The sequence below is a fragment of the Manis javanica genome, chromosome 3 (genome assembly GCF_040802235.1).
Source record: "Manis javanica isolate MJ-LG chromosome 3, MJ_LKY, whole genome shotgun sequence".
In the NCBI taxonomy this organism is placed as follows: Eukaryota; Metazoa; Chordata; class Mammalia; order Pholidota; family Manidae; genus Manis; species Manis javanica.
In genome coordinates, this window is record NC_133158.1 from 165,242,861 (window position 1) to 165,266,054 (window position 23,194).

The following is a 23,194-nucleotide window of genomic DNA, read 5'->3' on the forward strand; positions in this document are numbered from 1 at the left end:
TTAGATTTACAGTAGGCATGAAACTTTATTTAAATAAGGCTTTCTAAAATGCTATACACTTCAAGCTTAATTAATTAGCATAATTAGTGGAATACCTTTAGAGAAACAGTTAAATATTTTCTGTTTTTCATCTATTATTTCTACTGCTAAAGGTTAAAATGAATTGGCATGTTGTTTTTTCCCCAAATGTCCTTTCATCGAGAGTTTCAAATGAAGAGCTCCAGATACAGATTAACTGTTGGGTCATATTCTACTTAAATGAGTATATTAAGTTTAGGTCAGTAAAGGTTATTTTATAACAAGAAAAAGGGAGGAGAACATAACACATAACACATTTCAAGTCAACTGAAAAAGACAAGAAAAATAAGAGAAGTCTCACAAAGGAAGCAAAAACCTTAGTATTACACACCCAGAACCTACAGACTCAAACACTTGAATATTAGGCACAATTCCTTTCTTTTTCTCCAGACTTCATCAGCTGCATTCAGGTAAAGCAAAACTTTTAAAAAAGTGCCTGAGATAAGAAATGAACTGGAATTTCTGACCAAGCAATCTTTACTACAATCATCCTTAAAATTAGTCTTGCCTAAGCAAAATATCAAATTCCAAGATTCGATGATTTGCTTACCATTTGGGGTCCAACATTCACATTTATTGGTCCTAAGGTTTTTGGTAAGATCTTTGTTGGCGAGTTGGTGCTGGAAACTGGAAATGCAACAAATGAAATGTTACCTGAAATGATATCAAAATATTAGGTTAATGTTCTGCAATATCAAGGACAACTATCTGCCTATACAACCATGTTCCTAACCACAATTTTGCTTAAGCAAGCAATTTATAATTATCTTACTAAGTAGGTTATAAGCAAGAATCCTTACTGAGAAGCTATAGTAATGATAGCTTTAATGTAGTGACTACAATTAGTTCTGCTGAACAGGAAATCTATAAAATAAACCATTAAGTCTATCTGACAATTCGCTACTGTATTTTTAGTGGTTTTTTTAAAGGAAATAATATTTAAAGAATACATAATGCCATGTAACACAGAATATAAAGTTATATCAGAATTGAGAAATCCAGTTATATCTTTGTTAGACATAAGAACAAAAAATGTATGATGTATAACAAAGCAAAATAAATGTCAGGATTTCTTTATAGTATAGTACAAAATATTTACACTAAAAGTAAACATGCTTTCTACTCCTAAATAAGCAATGGATCAATGACCAAATTAAAACAGAGGTCAAGCAATATATGGAGACAAATGAAAACAACAGCTCAATGTCCCAATGACTGTGGGATGCAGTGAAGGCAGTTCTAAGAGGAAAGTATATTGCAATACAGGCCTATCTCAATAAAGAACAATCCCAAATGAACAGTCTAAACTCACAACTAATGAAACTAGAAAAAGAAGAATGAATGAGGACCAAAGTCAGTAGAAGGTGGGACATAATAAAGATCAGAGAAAAAAATAAATAAAATTGAGAATAAAACAATAGAAAGAATTAATGGAACCAAGAGCCGGTTCTTCAAAAAAATATAAACAAAATAGATAAGCCCCCAGCCAGACTTATGGAGAAAAATGAAAGTGTACATACATAAACAGAATCAGAAATGAGAAAGGAAAAATCACTATGGACAACACAGAAATACAAAGAATAGAGAGTACTATGAAAAATTATATGCTAACAAATTGGATAATATAGATGAAATGGACATCTTTCTAGAAAAATACAAACTTCTAACACTGACCCAGGAAGAAACAGAAAATCTCAACAGACCAATTACCAGCAATGATATTGAATTGGTAATCAAAAACCAACTAAGAACAAAACTCCCATACCAGATGGCTTCACTGCTGAATTTTACCAGACATTTAGAGAAGACCTAATACCCATCCTCCTTAAAGTTTTCAAAAAGTAGAAGAGGAGGGAATACCTCCAAACTCATTCCATGAGGCCATCACGCACCACTCTAATACCAAAAACCAGGCAAAGACACCACAAAAAAGAAAATTATAGACCAATATCCCTGATGAACATAGATGCAAAAATATTGAACAAAATATTAGCAAACCAAATTCAAAAATACATCAAAAAGATCATACATCATGATCAAGTGGGATTTATCCCAGGGATGTAAGGATGGTACAACATTCAAAAATCCATCAATATCATCCACTACATCAACAAAAAGGACAAAAATCACATGATCATCCCCATAGATGCTGAAAAAGCATTTGACAAAATTAAACATCCATTCATGATAAAAACTAAACAAAATGGGTATAACAAAATGGGTATACAGGGCAAGTACCTCAACATAATAAAAACCATATATAACAAACCCACAGCTAACATCATACTTAACAGCAAAAAGCTGAAAGTTTTTCCTCTAAGATCGGGAACAAGACAAGGATGTCCACTCCCCACTTTTATTCAACATAGTACTGGAGGAGCTCCTGGCCATGGCAATCAGACAACACAAAGAAATAAAAGGCATCCAGATTGCTAAGGAAGAAGTTAAACTATTGCTGTTTCAATTGATATGATAATTGTACATAAAAAACCCTAAAGAATCAACTCTAAAACTACTAGAACTAATAACTGAATTCAGCAAAGTTGCAGGATACAAAATTAATACACAGATATCTGTTGCATTCCTATATACTAGGAATTAGCTAGCAGGAAGAGAAATCAGGAAAACAATTTCACTTACAATTGCATCTAAAAGAATAAAATACCTAGGAATAAACCTAACCAAGGAGGTGAAAGGCCTATACCCTGAAAACTACAAGACACACTTGAGAGAAATTAAAGAAGACACCAATAAATAGAAATACATCAAATGCTCATGGATTGAAGAATTAATATTGACAAAATGGCCATCCTGCCCAAAGCAATCTACAAATTCAATGCAATGCCTATCAAAATACTAACAGCGTTCTTCAACGAACTACAACAAATAGTTCAAAAATTCATATGGAAACACAAAAGACCCCAAAAAGCCAAAGCAATCCTGAGAAGGAAGAATAAAGCAGGGAGGATTACGCTCCCCAACTTCAAGCTCTACTACAAAGCCACAGTAATCAAGACAATTTGGTAGTGGTACAAGAACAGATGCATAGATCAATGGAATAGAACAGAGAGTCCAGATATAAACCCACACATATATGGCCATTAATATATGATAAAAGAGCCATGGCTATACAATATTCAACAACTGGTATTGGCAAAACTGGACAGCTACATATAAGAGATATAAGCCTATAAACTAGATTACTGTCTAACTCCATACACAAAAGTAAACTCAAAATGGATCAAAGACCTGAATGTAAGTCATGAACCTATAAAACTTTTAGAAGAAAACATAGGCAAAAATCTCTTGAATATAAACATGAGCAACTTTTTCCTGAACATATCTTCTTAGGCAAGGGAAACAAAGGCAAAAATGAACAAATAGGACTACATCAAACTAAAAAGCGTCTGTACAGCAAAGGACACTATCAGTAGAACAAGGCGTCCTACAGTACAGGAGAATATATTTCTAAACAACATATCTGATAAGGGGTTAACATCCAAAATATATAAAGAGTTCACACACCTCAACACCCAAAAAGCAAATAACCTGATTAAAAAATGGGCAGAGGATCTGAACAGACACTTTCCCAAGGAAGAAATGTAGATGGCCAACAGGCACATGAAAAGATGCTCCACATCGCTAATCATCAGGGAAATGCAAATTAAAATGCAATGGGATATCACCTCACACTAGTTAGGATGGCCAATATCTAAGACAAGCAACAATAAATGCCCACAAGGAAGCATAGAAAGGGGAACCCTCCTACACTGCTGGTGGGAATGTAAATTAGTTCAGTCACTGTGGAAATCAATATGGAGATTCCTCAAAAAATTAAAAACACAAGTAACATTTGACCCAGGAATTCCACTCCTAGGAATTTACCCAAAGAAAACAAGATCACAGATTCAAAAAGACATACACACCCCTATGTTTACTGCAGCACTATTTACAATAGCCAAGAAATGGAAGCAACCTACGTGTTCATCAGTGGACGAATGGATAAAGAAGATGTGGTACATATACACAATGGAATATTATTCAGCCATAAGAAGAAAACAAATCCTACCATTTGCAACAACATGGATGGAGCTAGAGGGTATTATGCTCAGTGAACTAAGCCAGGTGGAGAAAGACAAGTATCAAATGATTTCACTCATTTGTGGAATATAACAACAAAGCAAAAACTGAAGGAACAAAATAACAGCAGACTCACAGACCCCAAGAAGGGACTAGTGGTTACCAAAGGTAAGTGGGTGGGAGGGACGGTGGGGAGGGAGGGTGAGGAGGGAGGGAGAAGGGGATTAAGGGGCATTATGATTAGCACACATAATGTAGGGGGGTCACAGGGAAGCTCAATATAGCACAGAGAAGGCAAGTAGTGACTCTATAGCATCTTACTACGCTGATGGACAGTGACTGTAACCGGGTATGTGGTGGGGACTTGATAATAGGGGGAAATGTAATAACGACAATGTTGCTCATTTGAACCCTTCGTAAGACTGTACATCAAGGATACCTTAATAAAAATTTTTTTAAAAGTCAACATGTTTTCAAAATGTTGAGTTGGTACTTTTTTGGAGCTTTCATTATAATAAAGAAAAAAATATGATTCTGTCTAGTTTGTGATGTTGAAAATTGTGGGATCTGGATGGACAGTGTTTTCAAGTTACTTCAACACTTTAAATTTCAAATTAAGGTAGCCAAGTGCTACCCTAAAAATGAAAAGCCAACCAATTAATTTTCTGAACTACCATATCAACTCCTTATGTGCTCCAAACTTCAGTTCATCAATGTTTTTCTTAGAAGATAACAGTGTACTCAAATGTAGCGAACGAGATCACATAGAAGGTATGTGAAAGAGGGTCAGTATTGAAACTGCGGAAAAACCAACATTTAAGAGCAGGATGAGAAAGACAACTCCTTCTCAGTCTCCTTAGATGGCTGCTTCCTCAGCTGTACCAGAGCTTGTCCATACTCCTAATTCTCAGCAGATACTCCTATCTTCTGCACTAAGAAAATCAGCCATCATGCTCAATTACAGCTCTTCTTCCTCAACCTGTAATTTACCTTAACTCTCATGCACCTGTACTTATTTCTAAGTAGAAATTGTCATTTACATTCCTTAATGTCTGCTCTGTACTTCCTGTCTCCTCAAGGATCTCATTCATCAATTATCTACTCTGTCTCTTCAGTTTTCAACCGTACCATTGGCCCACCCTTTCAGTTTCTCTCTGCCCATTTGTTGTATATCATTTTCCTTTGATATCCACATTTGACAATAAAATTCTTTTATCTTTCCCATGCCTGCTCACCAAGGCCTAGTCCTCAAATCTGCTTCGCTTTCATGTTCTCAGTCTTGGTATATAACTGAGCCTCAGTATATATATGATCATCACCCACTCAGTGACCCACCCAATGAAATAATCAGGCCCTCCTCATTCAACTGGCCACCATATCCTACTTGTTATCTCCTTACCCTTTATTCCTTTCTGCCTCTGGTACTTGTTTAATTTGGAACTTTATCAAATCTGGTTGGAATACAGTTACCCTCAAACTCAATAGTTCATAACTGTGGCTGTGCGATAGATCTGAGAAGCAATAAAAAATACCAATGTCTGGGTCCCAAGCCCCAAAGCTGCTGATACAACTGATCTGGAGTAAACCTGGGCATCAGACTGTTAAAAGTTCTCCAGATGGTTCCAACATCCAGCCAGGGCTGAGAGCCACTGCTGTGAATATCCTATTTCAAACAGCTTTCCTAGCCCTTCCACATATCTGTAAACAAACCAGTCTTTCAACTGGGAAAACTGTTCAGGATATTCTCCTACTTAAGGCATTCAACGACTCTATAACACTTCCTAGATGCTGCTTGGACTCAGCATGGCACAAAAGCTCCTGTTTGGAGATCTCATCCCTCCCTGCCTCCCTACCCAGTTTCTCTTCCAGCCATTCCCTCCACATGACCTCTACACTCCAGTCAGATTGAACACTTTGAAGTTCCAGAAAGGCCCCCAGTTCAATCACCCTGGCTTTGGGGTACACCTTTCCTTCTGCTGGGAAGTCTCTCTCCGCTGGGACAGCTCCTACCTCCTAGCACTTCAAAATGGCTTTCCATACCATTTTCTGAGTTATCACTGTGTGCCAGACTCTGCTCCAGGGGCTTCCCATACATACATCTCATTACTGCTTAGGACCACAGTGTGAAATATATTATCACCAAATCCATTTTCACATGAAGAACTTGAGTGAAGCTAAATAGTTTTGTACAAGGCCCCATAGCCAGTGAGGGCCATAGTCCCACCTCCAAGGCCTCTGCTCTATGTGTCACCTTTTTCTGAAAAGCTGTCCCCAGCCTCTGTGGTCTAGGTCCTGAATGCCCTTCTTTTGGCTTTTAATAAAGCCTATTATCATTTACTTGTTCTACTATCATTTATTTCTTTCTGCTGTAAGTAGGCCATGTCTCTCAGCTTTGTATCCTAGCACCTGGTTTAGTCCCTGGTACAAAATAAGTGCACAAAACTATAGAAACTGTTTGATTAGCATAGATTTGAGCTATTAACCATTCTCATCTAGATGCCATACTTCCTGTAATATAGCCTAAATTGCATCCTTTATTACTTTTTAACAGGTATCATAACATACTGAGTTTGAAATAAATTTAAACACCAGGTCCTTTATTGTTTCTAAAACATGTCTCAACAACTGGTATTATCAAAGTTTCCTTGCTCTGTAACTGTGCAACTGATGTATTTTTTATAGCATGCATATCTTATCAAGTGCTAAAGATTAAAGTTATCAAAACTTCCCAAATATGGTTCGGCTTTAAAGAATCCGCCTAACTAGAGAATGACAATCTATGATTTGAGGGGGAGGAACAGCTATGTAATTGATAGACATGCCATAAACTCAGTCCCAGGCAGGAGAGGACCGCAACACAGCTCCCCGTGAGGAAGGAAGGACACAGCCCTGAGAAGGTTTGGCTCTTGGATTGTTTTTAAAAATGATCTTAATGTTGATGAATGTTTAATGTGAGATCTCTGATACACTGCGCTAGAAGCAAAATTCAAAAACTTGCGAAACACAGTGAAGAACAACAAAAGAAGACAATTAAAATTAGGAAATAGATTGACTCTAATTTTAAGCCTCACACTAAAGGAAAATTAAGAATACACAACTCTGGTCAAAAAGAAAAACATCATTAAAGCCAGACCGGTAAGGTTAGGTAATATCAAATGAGTTTAGAAGGAATAATAATAGATTCAATAAACTAATTCTAAAGTGTATCTTGAGGAGTTAAATGCAAAGAACAGCCAAAAAATTTTTGAAAATAAGGAATAATGGGAAAGAGGGAACTTTAGTATACCAAACTTCAAAACTGTTACATAGCTAAATTAAATAATGTGATATTTGCTAAGGAGCAGATAAAGAAGTTAAAAATATATAAATTACTTCTATATATGAAAATTTTATATATGTTGAAAGTAGCATTTCAAATCAATGTGGAAAAGGTGGATTACTTAAGAAAAGTTTCTGAGACAAAAAATTGTCCATTTGGGTAAAAAGAAACTACATTTCAATTTCTCATCTTGCACAAAAATAAATTCCAGAAAGATAAAGTTATAAGCAAAGTTAATTTTTTTAATGACTTGGGGATGAGGAAGGCCCTTCCAAGCATATTATAGAATTTGAACATCTTAAATGAAAACAGATTCACTACCGAAAATTAAATATTTTCTAAACAGCAAAAGACCCAATATATTTAAAAGACAAATTTTAGACTTGGTAACCAAATGTGCAACACATAGGTCATAGATTACTTCCTTTAAATTTTTTATTCATTTACCTTTTTAAGTCAGTAACAGTAATATAATACTTCAATATAAAAGTCAGTGATCAAATAAAAAGATACTTGATATTAATTATTAAAAGTTAACAGTTAAAAAAAAAAAGAAACCTTTTCATCTACCAGACTGATAAAGATTAAGCAGTTTGATAATGCCGTGAGCTGGTACATATAAGGCAGAATGGGTGCATTTAAAAAACATTTACTTGGCACTTACTATATGTCATGTACTAATGCTAAGCAGTACAGATACTCAGTCAAGTGACATACTGCCTACATTCAAAGGGGCTGCCATGCTCTGTTGGTGGACGGAGCACTGGAGAGGCTCTCTGGCAGGCAGCCTGACACATAATTAGAGAGGAGTAATGGGACTATGTGTCAGAGTACAGAATTTTAAGTAAATGCTTAAAAACAACTATACACATTTTAAAGCTTCTTTCTACCTCAAAACATATCCTTTCAAGTGCTCTCTGTTGCCTAAGTGGAAGCTGATCCCTGACCTCTGAAACAACATCATAATCAATAATGGGCAAGCCCTCTGGTCAGCAATCTTCTGCTGAGTATATATTCTAATAAACTAAGCAGATAAGAACAATTACATGTCCAAAGGATGCAGCATTGTAGATAAGAGCAAAACCCTGGAAACAATTTTAATGTTTAAGCATGTTTTGGTATGAGGTAATATTATATAGTCCCTAAAAAAAAAAGCCAAGTATTCGCATGGAAAAATGTTCCCATTACAAAAGAGCATGATTAGTATGATCTGTTTACCTTAAAAAACTACATATACCTAAGCTGGCCTGTGCATACAGTAAAACAACAAATTTGACTGGATCTATATTGTCGGAACTCAACCAAGAATTAGGAGAAGTGCAAGTTGCAGTGCTCCAAAATCGTGCGACTATAGACTATTTACTGTTAAAAGAACATATGGGATGTGAACAGTTCCCAGGAATGTGTCATTTTAATTTGTCTGATTTTTCTCAAACTATTCAAATTCAATTAGACAATATCCATCATATTATTGATAAGTTTTCACAAATGCCTAGGGTAACTAACTGGTTTTCTTGGTTTCACTGGATATGGCTGGTAAATGTAGGTCTGCTTGTTAATGTGTGTACACAATTTAATTAGTAGTTTGTTAAAACCTATACATGCTTATGTTACTCTACAAGAAGTTATGTCAAAGAAATGATCAATCTTCCCATGTTTTCTTCCATCTGCTACTTCTATAGCTTTTCTTCTTCCTTCCTAATTACAGCCCTTTAGTAGAATTCGTGCCTCATATAGAAAATTACCGAGTATCATAATTCTTCCAAGTGGTAAAGATACCTCAAGACAAATGCTGGGCATAGAAGCCACAGGGCATAAATCTGCAAAGAAGTAAAAAGCTAACCTTTTCAAAGAATATTGCTTCTCTCTCACTTACCAACTCTACATTTCCCTGTATGACCCCGGAAGACGGCTGGTTAGCCAGAGACAGGTAAGATTCCTCAAGGGAGGAACAACCTAAGACAGGCACAGTCGCAGGGGGGCCATAAGGTGAGAAATTGGGGATCAACAGAGGTGAGGCTTAGAACCTCACCCCCCGTTTTGAGAGAAATCTTCTGCATCTGTGGATGTTTTGTTGCCCTTGTCTAGCTTGGATTAATACTTAGTCTACAGGCACACACCTGATCATCTACATTTGCCCTCTTACAGCACTAAATTATGTTTTCTACCTTTATCTTGCATCTACCTATCACTTCAGCATTTCATTAAAAAAAAAATAAGGGAGAAATGTGGAATTCACATATAAATCAAGTATAAAAATCAAATGAATAATCATATCTGACTTGATTGTTTATAGTTCATGATGCGTGATCAAAACCGAAAGTTTCCGTGATATGACTGCCCTTGCACTGTTCACCATGTAAGAACTTATTCACTATGTAAGAACTTGTTCGTTATGCTTCAGAAGATTGGAGACTGTTGAGAATTAGGCTTGGGGTTGATTAATGATTGTGCATTGAGTTCCCTATACAGAATTTTATGGTTGTTAACAACCATTTGATCAATAAATGAGATACCCTCTCAAAAAAAAAAACTACATATACACATAAATTTATACATGCATAAGAAGTCAGGCAAAATAAACAATTTAAGAAAGTGAGCTCTGGTGAGCAGTATGCAAGAATGTTTTACTTTGTTTTAAGCTTTTTTATTATTTGAAAAAACATTTTATGAACATGCATGCACTTGTTTCATGATTTAAAAAGCTACTGCCATTCTGAAGAAAAACAAATAAAGTGAGTGAAAAAGACTCACCACAGCTGCTGAAACAAGGTGAAAATCTACAAATGAGAAATCTGTGTTTTACAGTTAATAAAAATTAAATCTGCTTTAGAAGCAGTTAAAGGGACTCCTCTGGGATTTCAATAATTGTAATATCCAGAAATAAAAGCCACATATTTAGACCTAATTTACTTTCATCAGATCAACTATGTTCAGCAGCAGAAATATAATTTTTTTACCCAAAAGGGCATATTTTAAAAGGTTACAAACATCCAGTCTCCCCAAATGTAGGCCCAATTAAGAGAAATAAACGAAACCAAGTCTGAATAGTTTTTCACAAGTACCTTGCCTTCATTCATAGCTCCTTGACAATAAGGGCCTAACACAGAAGGCAACCCCTGGCATTTGATATATTTATTAAAAATAAAAAATGTAAAGACCTGCCTGGATTTTGGTTCTGGCAATTCCCTGAATTAAATGATATCAATCACCAAAGAAGTGGTTAGGAAAAAGAGCTAAAAACTTAAGCCAAATCCTGGCACAGGTACAAAAGTTTGGCTCAAATTTTATTTCAATTTCATGAGTAACTGGAATCTTTCTGTTTCCATTAGAATTGTCTAGACACCAAAGATTTCCTTCACTCATAATTCTTCAGGGGGTTCCAGTTACAGTTAATTACCTTCAATATGTCCAATTAAGATCAAGAACCCAGTGAAATAACTTGGTTTGTCCTCATGATGCTAGTCTAAGTTATATTTCACAGCACTGACTTTCGGGGGAAAAAAAAGTTTTTTTAATGTGAGTTAGCTTTTAAAAAAAACCTTCTTCACCCAAGTCTGTATCACATCTTTCTAGAAGCACCAAATTAGTAACTTATTGTAGAAAAGAATATGCCTATCTTATTTGTTTACAGGTATCTCAAACCAGTAGTGGTACATCCCATATGTACAGGGTACACCTTCACAGGGCAGGCTGACCTACAGGACTAAATAAAAGGTTTAAACTGACCTAGAGACTATGGTGGTGTATGCGTTTGTCAAACTCATAGAACTCTAAGCTGAAAAGGGTTAATTCTACTACCCGTAAATTGTACCTTAATTAAAAAAAAAATGATGGGAAAAAGTGACCCAGGAAATTTATTTATTAGTAAGAGGCTAACTGCAGATTATACAAGCCTCTTGCTTTTTCAACTGGGGGTGTTATTTATTTATTTATTTTTAGATAGTTTACTTATTTGTCTGAATTACATCCTTCCAGCCACTCTCTCTCTCTCTCTCTTTTTTATTTTCTAATTCTCAACAGTCTCCAATCTTCTGAAGCATAACAAACAAGTTCTTACATGGTGAACAAGTTCTTACATGGTGAACAGTGCAAGGGCAGTCATATCACAGAAACTTTGTTTTGATCACGCATCATGAACTATAAACAATCAAGTCAGATATGATTATTCGTTTGATTTTTATACTTGATTTATATGTGAATTCCACATTTCTCCCTTATTATTGTTATTATTTTTTTAATAAAATGCTGAAGTGGTAGGTAGATGCAAGATTAGGTAGAAAACATAATTTAGTGCTGTAAGAGGGCAAATGTAGATGATCAGGTCTGTGCCTATAGACTATTATTCCAAGCTAGACAAGGGCAACAAAACATCCACGGATGCAGAAGATTTCTCTCAAAACGGGGGGTGGGGTTCTAAGCCTCACCTCTGTTGATTCCCAATTTCTTATGGCCCCCCTGCGACTGTGCCTGTCTTAGGTTGTTCCTCCCTTGAGGAATATTACCCGTCTCTGGCTATCCAGTCATCTTCCGGGGCCATACAGGGAAATGTAAAGTTGGTAAGTGAGAGAGAAGCAATATTCTTTGAAAAGGTTAGCTTTTTACTTCTTTGCAGATTTATGCCCTGCAGCCACTGTCTCTTTTAAAAGTCTACTGCATCAAAATCTTTCCCTCTCTGTTGAATCATTCTCATCAGCACATAAACATGCATTATTTCTTACATCTTAAAAACAAAAATCAAAAACTTGCTACCAACTCATTTCTGTGGCCCTCCATAGCAAAACTCACAAAATATACTGACATTTGCTGTCTCTACTTCTCTACTCTGTTTTTCTTTAACTCACTCCCATTGCCCCCTACTTCACTAAAATAGCTTTTGTCAAGATCCCTGTCATGTTGCTAATCCAATGGTCAGTTCTCAGCTTTCAACTTGCTTTAACCTACCAGCCATATTTGACACGTTTTTTAAATCACACCTGCCTTTGAAACACAGTTGGCGTCCAACCACCATTCTCTCTTGGTTCTCTTCCTAACCCACTGGCTTCTCCTCTCTAAAAACATTCAAGAACCCCTTAGTCTGGTCCTCCAACACTTCTCTGTTGGCTTTTTTTCACTAGGTGACCTGATGGCTCCCATAAATATTTCTCCAGCTTAAACCTCTCACCTGAACTTCAGATACACATACCCAGCTGTCATTTCTCATAGTTCCATTTTGATGCTTAACAGGTGCCTCAAACTTAACATCCAAATCCAAGTTCTGACCACCACTGCCCATCTGGTGAAACCTCCTTCTCCCACTTCTCTCATCTCAGTAAATGACAACTCCATTCTCCAACTGTTCCGACCATAAAGGATCGCTGTTGTCTCCTCTCTTTCTATCCTACATAAAACCCATTAATAAATCCTGTTGGCTAAATTTTTAAAATGTATCTTGAATATAACCGCTTTTCACCCACTCCACTGCTACCACTCTGGTCCAAGTCACCACTTCTTGCTTGAATTATTGCAATGTCTTCCCGATTCATCCTGCTTCTGCACTGGGACCACTGCACCCCACAGCTCTATTCCCATGCTGTCCAACACGGTATTCATTAGACATATGTGGCTATTGAGCACTTGAAGTGTGGGTACTGCAACTGAAGACCTGAATTTTACATTTATTTAATTTTAATTAAGTTAAGACCTGAAGCAGTATAAAATATTTTCCCCATTAAATACAGCTTTATTGTTTTGGAGGTACTACATTTCACCTCAACTATTGAAAATGTAGCATGTAAATCTAGATGTGCTTTTAAGTGTAAAATACACACTAAACCTTGAAGGAAAAGAGCTCCCCAAATACATACAGTATCTCATTAATAATTTGTTTATATTGATTACATGTTGAACGGTAATGTTTTGGCTATATTGGGTTAAGTGAAATCTATCATTAAAATCAATTCTGTTTCTTTTTACCTTTTTAAAGGTGACCACTAGAAAATGTACAGTTACGTAAGTGACTCACATTATACTACTGAACAGCACTGTTCTACCCAGCACACAGTAGTTAGAGTGATCCTGCTAAAGGGAGTAATTCTCATCAAAACTGGTTGGCTTTGCAACTCAGTCAGTGTTAAGTCCTCATAGAGTCCTGCATCACCTGCACCCCTCCTTGCTCACCTCATCACTTGTCAATCTCCCCCTTCTTCATTCCACTACATTCACCCAGGTCTCTCTGCTGTTCCTCAAACCATGCCAAGCAAATTTCTGCCTCGTGACTTTTGTCCTTAGAAGTTTCTTCTGCCCCTAATTTTCTTCACCCAGGTATCTATGTGTCTTATTCCCCAGCTTCCTTCAAATTTCTGTTCAGTCATCACTGCATCAGTGATGCCTGCCCACCCTATATAAGCACTTCTGAATTTACTAAGATTTTTCACCGAAGTACTTATCTCAATATGATACACTGCATATTAATATTTACTTGCTTATGTAGTTATTACCTGTCCATAGCCCACCTACTCTCAGAACGTTAAGTTCTACAAGGACAGGGGCTTCATTATCTCTTTCACTGCCATATCTTCAGCATGTAGCACAGTGCCTGGGACACAGCAGGTACAGCAAATACATACACATTGGGTGAATGAATGAATGAATACATCTATGTCTGCATGGCAGCATATGATACAAATTCAGGAGACAAGATTGTATAGTGAAAACTAAGTCTCCTCCCATCCCCAATAGCCACCTAAACATTCCATTCCCTAGTGACTGTTACTAGTGCCAGTTCCTATATAACCTTCCAGAAATATTCTAGGCATATACAAACACACATGCATACTCTTTTTCCCTTACACACATGGCTGAATACTGTATCAGTCTGAATGTTACTTTTTTTCCCCACTTGGTAATACTGTATGTATCTTAGATGTCTTTTCATACCTATATATGTAGTTTCACTTCAGTATTTACTTTGTTAGCTACATAGTATTACTTTTTACGGCTCTAGCAGTTTATTTATTGAGTCCCTTAGTAATGGAAAAGCTTTTATTATTACAAACATTATTGATAGTAAAATCTTATTACCATAAGTAATACTGCAATGACTATACATATATTTTTACACACACTGGTTGTACCAACCAGCTACTCCAATTCACCCTCCCTTCAGAAATGTGTGAAAGTGTCCATTTCCACATATCTTTACTAACTCAGTGTGTTATCAAACTTAATTTTTGTCAACTTTTAAGTTAAAAATAGTATCTCATTTTCATTTTGTTTTAGTTTTAATTTGTAATTATGAGTAAAGCTGACAGCTGACATGTTTGTTTAAAAGTCATCTCAACTTTCCTTCCTGAGAATTACACCCATCTTTCTATTGGCTGTTGGTGACTTTATTGGTAGACCCTCTTTTAAATTGAAAGAATAAGTATATTTTTTACATAGTTTGCAAATATTTTTCTCAATTTGACATCTGTCTTTGCATTAACATATGCTTTCTTTGCACATTTTTAAAGAATGTAGTCAATTTTACAGTTCTTTCTTTTTATGACTTTGTGTCATAGATAAAAAGGGTCATAGATAAAACTGAAGGAGGTCAGAGTAACTGCAAAGTTTATTTACTTACCTTTGCTCCCCACCCTGGAAGGGCAACTATACATGGGCATGCTATACTTTATTTATCTTACAGGTTTGGTATTTCCAGTTGGATATGCTATTCTTTGAGTTATCATTAATTATATACAAAGATTGTATTAAACATCCCCCATGTTCTTATACTACTATAATACCTTCATTTAAAACTTTACATCCCTGACTCATCTGGAATTGATTTGATGTGAGAAGTAAAAAATCCAGGTTTTTTTCCTAGATGGTATTTTTAATGTACTTTTAACTCCCTTCCCCCAATGTGGATATGAAATGCTACCTCAATCTTTTACTTATCTGGGTCAATTTACTGACTCTATTCTGCTCTACTAGTCAGCCTATTTATGCAGTATCACCTGCTTCATTTCATTCATGATTAACATTTCTATGAGAGAATATGTAGTCAGAAAAAGAACATTTGTTTCCCTCCCACATGACCCTTTTAACTATTTGTTAATAATTGTTATAAAGGACTATCGATTAGTTTCAAATATAGTACTAATGAGGTCAAGTCACAAGTCAATTCTAGAATAGGCCAATTCATTTTGCAAACAGAAAAGATTCCACAACCATAAAACTGTATTTCTCATTTCAGCCAGCTATCCAGAAAGCACTATATATATCATGAAGAAAGAGTGGACTAGGAAGAAGGATTAAGAGTGGTTCAAAAGAAAAACTGAAGGAACAAAAGAGCAGCAGAATCACATAACCCAAGAGTGGACTAACGGTTCATTATGTATATAATATAACAGTTCAGCATGTATGTGGGGGAGGGATGTGCAACACAGAGAAGGCAAGTAGTGAGTCTACAGCATGTTACTACGCTGATGGACAGTGGCTGTAATGGGGTTTGTGGGGGGGGACTTAGTGAAGAGGGGAGTTTAGTAACCATAATGTTCTTCATGTAATTGTAGATGAATAATAATAAAATGAATTAAAAAAAAGAGTGATTCAAGGGATATCTTTCACCTTTATTTGAAAAATAACTCAGGCCCAATAGATTAACAGCACTATCTTCTAAGTGAAACACATATTAGTAACTTATAATTTGAAATGATAGCATATCCAACTGGAAATACCAAACCTGGAAGATAAATAAAATGTAGCATATCCTTTTATAATGTGCACGTCAGGAGTGGGGGGTAAAGGTAAATGAATAAATCTTGCAGTTACTCTGACTTCCTTCAGTTTTATGCTTAAACAGACTCAGATCTTTTTTAAGTTTTCATTCTATTTATAGCTGGCTACTAGTATATGCAACACCTATCTGCACACTATAACCCTATTGTTCTATTTTGTTGCATTTATACTCAATCTATGTTGCCAAATTTCCTAAGTTTAAATCCAAAGGCCATCACCATTACTAAACTTTTTAAGTTGGGTGACCAACAGCATTGCTATAAATGGGAGGGGTGAGAAACAGAAGATAAAAGTTCATAATATCTCCAAAGTATAATGGTTAAAGTGACCCATAGTACCCTCCCCTCTGTATTTGGTGCCAACTGGAAATCAAGCATTCTTTAGTGCACAGATAAGGACAGAAGATCTGAAATGCATATTCCTACACATCATAAGCATGGAAGCAAAAGCCTGGGTGCTTTTGCACCTGGGAATCCCCCAAATGGACCACCTAACCAGAATCTTTCCATGATCCAAGAAAGGATCCTTGAAATAAATGGCCATAATATGAAACAGCTCTATGGCCCTCTTGGTGCACCCCTAAAATGGATCAATAAATCGTTGATGTCAGTCTTTCCTACACATCTTCCCTGGATGATCAAATCTGTTCTCTTGGCTTTGATAAGCATTTTTACTTGGAGGACACCTTTTAAAACGATTAGCTAACTCCCTCTTTCTCTGGTATCCAGAACCATAAATGCCTGGGATTCTTCAATTTGAAGGGAGAAAAACATTTCTTTCTCCACCTTCCCACACGCTAGGATTTAAACTGTGCCTCTTCACTTCTTAAATGAACTCCTTAATTTAAGCTCTGGTATCTAGAATAATATAATTGTTTTCAATTAATTCAAACCTCAAAGCTAAAAGATCTTAGAAATCACTTAGTCCATTCTCACTTAGTTTCTTTTGTAGAGCATTTCCCTTTCAGTATTTTTAAAATGTCCATCCAAAAACATTTGTCTCATCTACAGGTTTGACCCCATTGCCTTTTCTTATCTTTACTTAAAACATGTTATTTTGTCCTTTTTCTAGTATGTTCCTCAGTCAAGAAAATGCTTTCTTAATTTTCTCATTTCTCTTCTACCTACTTAATTATAATTTCCCCTTTTTGGACAATGTATCTTCATATTAGTAACTAAGTTTACTATACGGCCTCAAACAACTTGGTTCTTCCAGGCCTGCAAAACAATTCTCCCCAAACATGCCTAGCCATAACATGCTATCAGGTGAGAGGGTGGAAGGAGTGTATATTTATTCTTATAAAAATACACATTCCTAGGCTCCACTGGACACCTAAAGAACCAGCAACTAGGTGGGTTGCACATTTTTTAAAGTGCCTCAGATGATTCTTATGATCAGGCAAGATTGGTAATGACTGCTTCAAGGTCCCTTTTTGTCTTTGTTCAAAATAAGGTAGTATGAAGTATAAGTAGACTCTACTACACTTATATATTTTTTCATTTTAAAAAGAAAAAAGACTGAGGACCCTTATTTCCTTCAGTCTCTTGCTCTTAAATGTTCAGCTTGTTTTCAACCACTACTTTTAGCACCATCACCCAGCCAATACACCCACCAGATGGCACACAGACATTGTTTACATGCCTAGTAAAAGAGAGTGAGCGGAAAACAGCACATTTTATCTTGTACCAACAGCCACTGAATGGCTGGAGCAGATCAAGGCAGCTGGGTGCAACCACAAGGATCCGAATTTATGAGCATTAGAATACCCAAGGGCACTTAATTGGAAATCATTCTCTTGGAGAAGCCCACAGCCTCTGTGAGATAGGAAACTGCCCAAGACAGTTAACAAATGTGTCATTTTAAACTTATGGTCAAAAGAGATTTTTCTAATATTTATAAAAGGTGACAATGACTGCAGACAGATCTGAAATTCTCAAGGTACATATTTAAAACTTGAGGACAAACTTAAAACTTAAACTTACACTCAAAAAGACAAAAGCCCACCCATGAATTAGTTTCAAAGCAGTTATTTTCCTTAGCAAATAGAAAAGATTATGTACCCACAGTATACCATCCATATTCAGTAGCTCATTCCAAAACGCAATGTTATTGATATTCTTACTTCAACATGTTCCACTTGACAGCCATTATTGAAGCTATATCTAAATCATATTGTGTAGAGCAAGAAATCTTAAAGTTAGACATCAATACCAACAAAATCTTCTGTAATAATCCTATCCATGAAGAGATTTCACAAACTTTCATAAATAAGTTCCACTGGGTGCACTTGGGGCACAGGAAGTGCTCCGTTAGCAGTCTCTTCATTTTTCTGTCAGGGAAATTGCCAAGAGAGTTGCCAAACTTTGTACCACAAGTGAGCAAGTACAAAAAAAAACAGCCCCATGATGATGGTCTGCAGTGGAGTCAAGATCTAAGAGGTCATCTGAAAATTGGTTGCTTGAAAGTTGGTAGAAAGAAATAAAGCTAAGACACAATAGGTTCCTGGCTCCATTCACAAAGCAGAGCTAACTTATAATGCACTTAAAGCACAACACTTCATACCGTTTACCTTCTCCTAAACAATGTAAAAGATTTTCTTTTTAGAAAAACAGTCATCAGGGAAAACACCGCCCAGGCCTCCACCCCAGAGCTGTGGCATTTCTAGGTTGCTGTTTGTCATTCCTGATTGCGTATATATATATATACACACAGGGCAGAGCACATCTCAGTAAGTCACTCACGGGATATTCTGACTTGGAGAACAGTAAGAACAATGGATAGGTAAAGCTCAGATTCGCAGACCTCAATTTGTGCTGAAGAGTTCATATATAAGACAAGAAACACAGGTACCTCACTCCAGAAGCCTTCTTTCAGTACATGGCCCTTAGTTTGATGGGGTAACAGTCTCAGTTGCTTCTGGATTGGTGTTGATGATGCTGTTTTCTTTATTAAGTGGCTTATTGTCATGCCTACATTTATAATAACTGACATACATTTTTGGTAACTATAGTCTGTAATGCTGTCATATATCACATGTGGGGCCACCAACTTTATTTAGGAGTTTCTGTTCCATTCATCTCACATATTCTTTTGTCAAAATTGTGAAAGTTCTTACTTCAGTTAGACCTGTAACTTGTAAATCCATTTTAAACTCCTTGTAAATTATTTTACTTAGAAAAAGACCCTCAACTTCTACATATTGCTAGTATTTAAAAAAACAAAATGTCTGTAGATCAATTTTAGCATCTTATATTAATTGAAATTATGATCTGAAAAGCTTCAAAATCTCTAAATTCTGTCATTATTATTTGAAGCAAAGAAAATCTTCAGGGAAGCCCACACATCCTAGCTAAGAGGAAGAGAAGTTTTTAATAATCTCCTTGAATGTTGGCATCTTTTCCAGCTTTCTCCTTAACCAATTAAACATTTAGAAACATTCAATATTTGCTCCATACATAAATTTTGAACTATGGTCCAAATAACCTTTTGTTTATTTTACATTTAGTACTAATTTCACTGTATAGGGTATGGCAAATTTTCAGTAAGTGCCTAATACATGAAAGATCTGGTCCTCAGCATTGGTTTTTCAAGAGCTGACTTTTAAGAAATGCATAAAGTTGCAATGTGTATAAATGCACACTGTACAAGAGCACAGAACTTCTCTTTGTGCTACTTGTAAGAGTAAAGATCTTTTTACTTTACTCATTATGAATACTACAAGTTCAAAAACTATATTTTTTTATTCTGACTGCTTTCATTACATGCATATCACTTAAAAGCACTTCCTACTTCAGTAGATAAACATTCCCCTCTTTCCATTAGCAACCATTAGCAACCAATGTAAGTATACTATCTTTTTAGAGGCAAACTGCAACCCGTCATTTCAATTAAACTCAAAATATTTCTCCCGCATTTCTTACTCAAAGATCTTTTGGAGTAAGTCCCATGCTTTTCATATAAAATGCTCTATCGTTATATGCAAATCATGTTTCATATTGCAATTTCATTTTGAGCTTTAGTACCTATTGTACAATTACAAACTTTTGCAACTTAGGTATTCCTTATATATTTTACAATGGCTTAGTTTTCCCTCCCAAATATTTGATATGATTTAATGATCAATTATTCCCACAATTAAATGCCCTAAAATTAATTTTCTCATTTCCATTAATTACACATAATTCTTTAAGATTTAAAAAAAGGCCCCTTCAAAAGATATGTTACTCAGAACTGATTCTCAAGTCCTGAATAAAAAAAGAATAAATTTTAAATGGCTAATTTTTATTTATTCACTGATTAATTCAGATTTATGGACCTCCTCCCTCCCCATTCCAGCTACTGTGAATTCTGAATGAAACAACCTCAATTGTAACAGAAGAAACATCTGTTGCTTTTTTTCTTCCTCAGGGCTTTGCTAACTGAAAGAAAGGCTCTCTGCCTGACCTCCTCTCCTACTCCCCCCTCCCCACCCACCCTTAAAACTCTCTTAAACTAATTGTATTATTTAAATTTTTACTTATCTATTTTAAATGTCCTAAGTTAAGTTACCTAGAAGCATTCACTTCTTTAATAAAGTTCAAAGAACTGAGTACCTATACATCAAAAAGAATAAATGTGGCTGGTAGTTGATTAATTGTAACTAAAGCGAAGACTTCACAAGCTATATACTCCAAGGGATCAACTCAAGCAAGTTGTCACACATTCCCGGCTCCCTCGTTTTGTTTCGGGTTAAGATTTTCTTCATACTATCCATATTCACAGAGTATCTTGCATGCTGTATTTTTTTTTTTGCCAATCCAACGGTAATATAATGGCAGTCACTACCCCAAGAGGCAGACACCAAATGGTGCCACCCACACTCTCACACTGTGCCTCATAATAAACCATAAAGCAGTGGAATGTACCGGCCCCTTTATGAGCAAACAATGCCTGAGCTTCATTAGAATACAGCTGACATTTTCAAAGCACAAATACTTTTAAGAAAAATGTACTTAAAAAAAAAAAAAAAGGAAGAAGAATGAAACAGCTATAAAAGCTGAAATATTTTTTAAAGTGAAGTGTCAGGTTTATTCCAAAGATCCCTGGGAGCATATTTTGCTGTCGACAATTTAAAAGTTTTCACAAATGGAAAAAATGCAGTTAAGGGCAAAGCTTATTAACTACTGGAAAGAAATGAAAGTAAAAACTAACATTTGAATTGTATTCACAAGTAATAACCATGAAGTACCTTTAAAATTATTCATAACCTCAACTGCTTCCTCAGTTCCTGAACGAAAACGGAGCTCCAGAATTATTTTCACATTTTAATTGATTTATACAAGTAACTGAGTGATAAACTAAGCTTACTCTACCCCTCCCCCGCTGCCCACCCCAACCCCCATACCCTGTAGTTTTCCTGTCTGCAACAAGCAAGGGCGTCTTGAATTCAGCATGCTCCCGTCTACTTATCAACTTAACCTTGCTGCTGTTGAAAGAATATAAAATAAACGTCGTAAAAGCTCTCCCAGCAGTAAGAAACAAAATGATCTCTCTTACCTGGTCTAAAGAAGCATGCCTCTCACTGCGGTACCAACAACACTCTACAGTCTTTGTTACCATTCACTGGAAACTTGAGACTGTGTCAGACATAAGCAATCGAGCTCGGACAAGCTCAATTTAAAATACTTCTCAGTAAAACTAAAAAGATGCTCAAGAAAACTGTTTAGTTAACTGGCTTTCAAAAGACGTATTAATACTGTCTAATGCAACGACACTTTAAAAGGAACTGAAAGTGTAGGTCTTAAGAGACAAAGGGAGTTTCTTGAGTAGAAGCTTGCTATCTTACAAAAGGTTGTTTTAAAAATATGCTTAAAAGAAAAGTGATGAAATGAGAAAATGCCTAACTCCAACCTAACATTTTTCTAAAAATCACTTGAATTTTAACTAGCTAAAAAAACAATATCAAACTTACTCATGAGACCTGCATAATTCGAATTATACATGTCAGAGATTTTGCTGGCTTCAAAGTAGTGAAAAGGCAGGAGAATTAATGCATCTTAAAAGCAGAGCAAAAGCATCATAAGTTGCCGGAATAAAAAAAAGGAGAAACTTTTGAAAAACTGGTGGAGGATTTTCAACCTGTAACTGTCCAGTTCCTCTGGGATGAAAAAAAAGTCCGGGTCCTGCCCCCAGAGATAACAGCCTATGTTTCAATGCCAGAATGAATGACAGGCCCATTTCTGATATCAACAAAGAGCAGCTTAGTGGTGCTCAATTTTTTTTCACTTTCCCACACAGTGAGGAGTTTTACATTTTACAGGTTAGTTCCTTTATATCTAGGGTTAACTACCATTCTCTATTTTCTCAAGAGAGAACCCAATTATGTCATCCTAGTTTTTACATGAGTAATTAAAAATACATACCTAATCATCTTACTTAGTTTTTCCTAATCAAGAAGCTCAACAAAAGATGACCTCTTAAGTTCCTTTCCAAACCTGTCTTTTGCAATATCAGATCACCATATGACTAATTAATAATAATAAGCTTTTCCTGCATCCTGATACTTGGGCACAAGAAAAAACAAAAAGTAGCTAGCAAACATAAAAATGATGCAGCTGAGATAATAACATTTTCAAGTAGGTAGATGTAAAAATCATGTACTAGTCTATGATTATACAAATGCAAAATAATAAACACTTCAAGCAACAATATATATTTAGTGGGGGCCTATTATGACCCAAGCACTATTTTGGGCTCTGGGGACATAGCAGTGAAGACAACAGACAAAAGTCAAACAAAAATCCCTGTCTTCCGTGAGCTTCTTAGTTCATACCTCAGCTTCCTCCTTCCTCTTTGATCAGTTACCCCCCTGATCTGAAATGATGTCTTGACAAGGGCAAGGATTTTTGTGCTTTGTTCATTGCTGTACCCCAATGTTGAAGACAGAGCCTGTTAAACATTCAAATATACACTGAA

At 35.9% G+C, this 23,194-nt stretch overlaps 1 protein-coding gene across 19 annotated transcripts in view; it reads right to left on the reverse strand.

Moving 5' to 3' along the window:
* Positions 1-23,194, reverse strand: part of TFDP2 (transcription factor Dp-2) — a 150,123-nt gene that overhangs the window by 40,444 nt on the left and 86,485 nt on the right. For 14 of the 19 annotated variants that reach the window (XM_073232316.1, XM_073232315.1, XM_073232308.1 and 11 more), the window contains one exon: positions 629-732. In XM_073232316.1, coding sequence (XP_073088417.1) covers positions 629-732 — 104 coding nt within the window. Of the gene's footprint in view, positions 1-628; positions 733-20,788; positions 21,085-21,623; positions 21,688-21,775; positions 21,887-23,194 lie in introns of those variants that run through there. The other 5 variants (XM_073232319.1, XM_073232311.1, XM_073232321.1 and 2 more) reach the window with 4 other exon arrangements.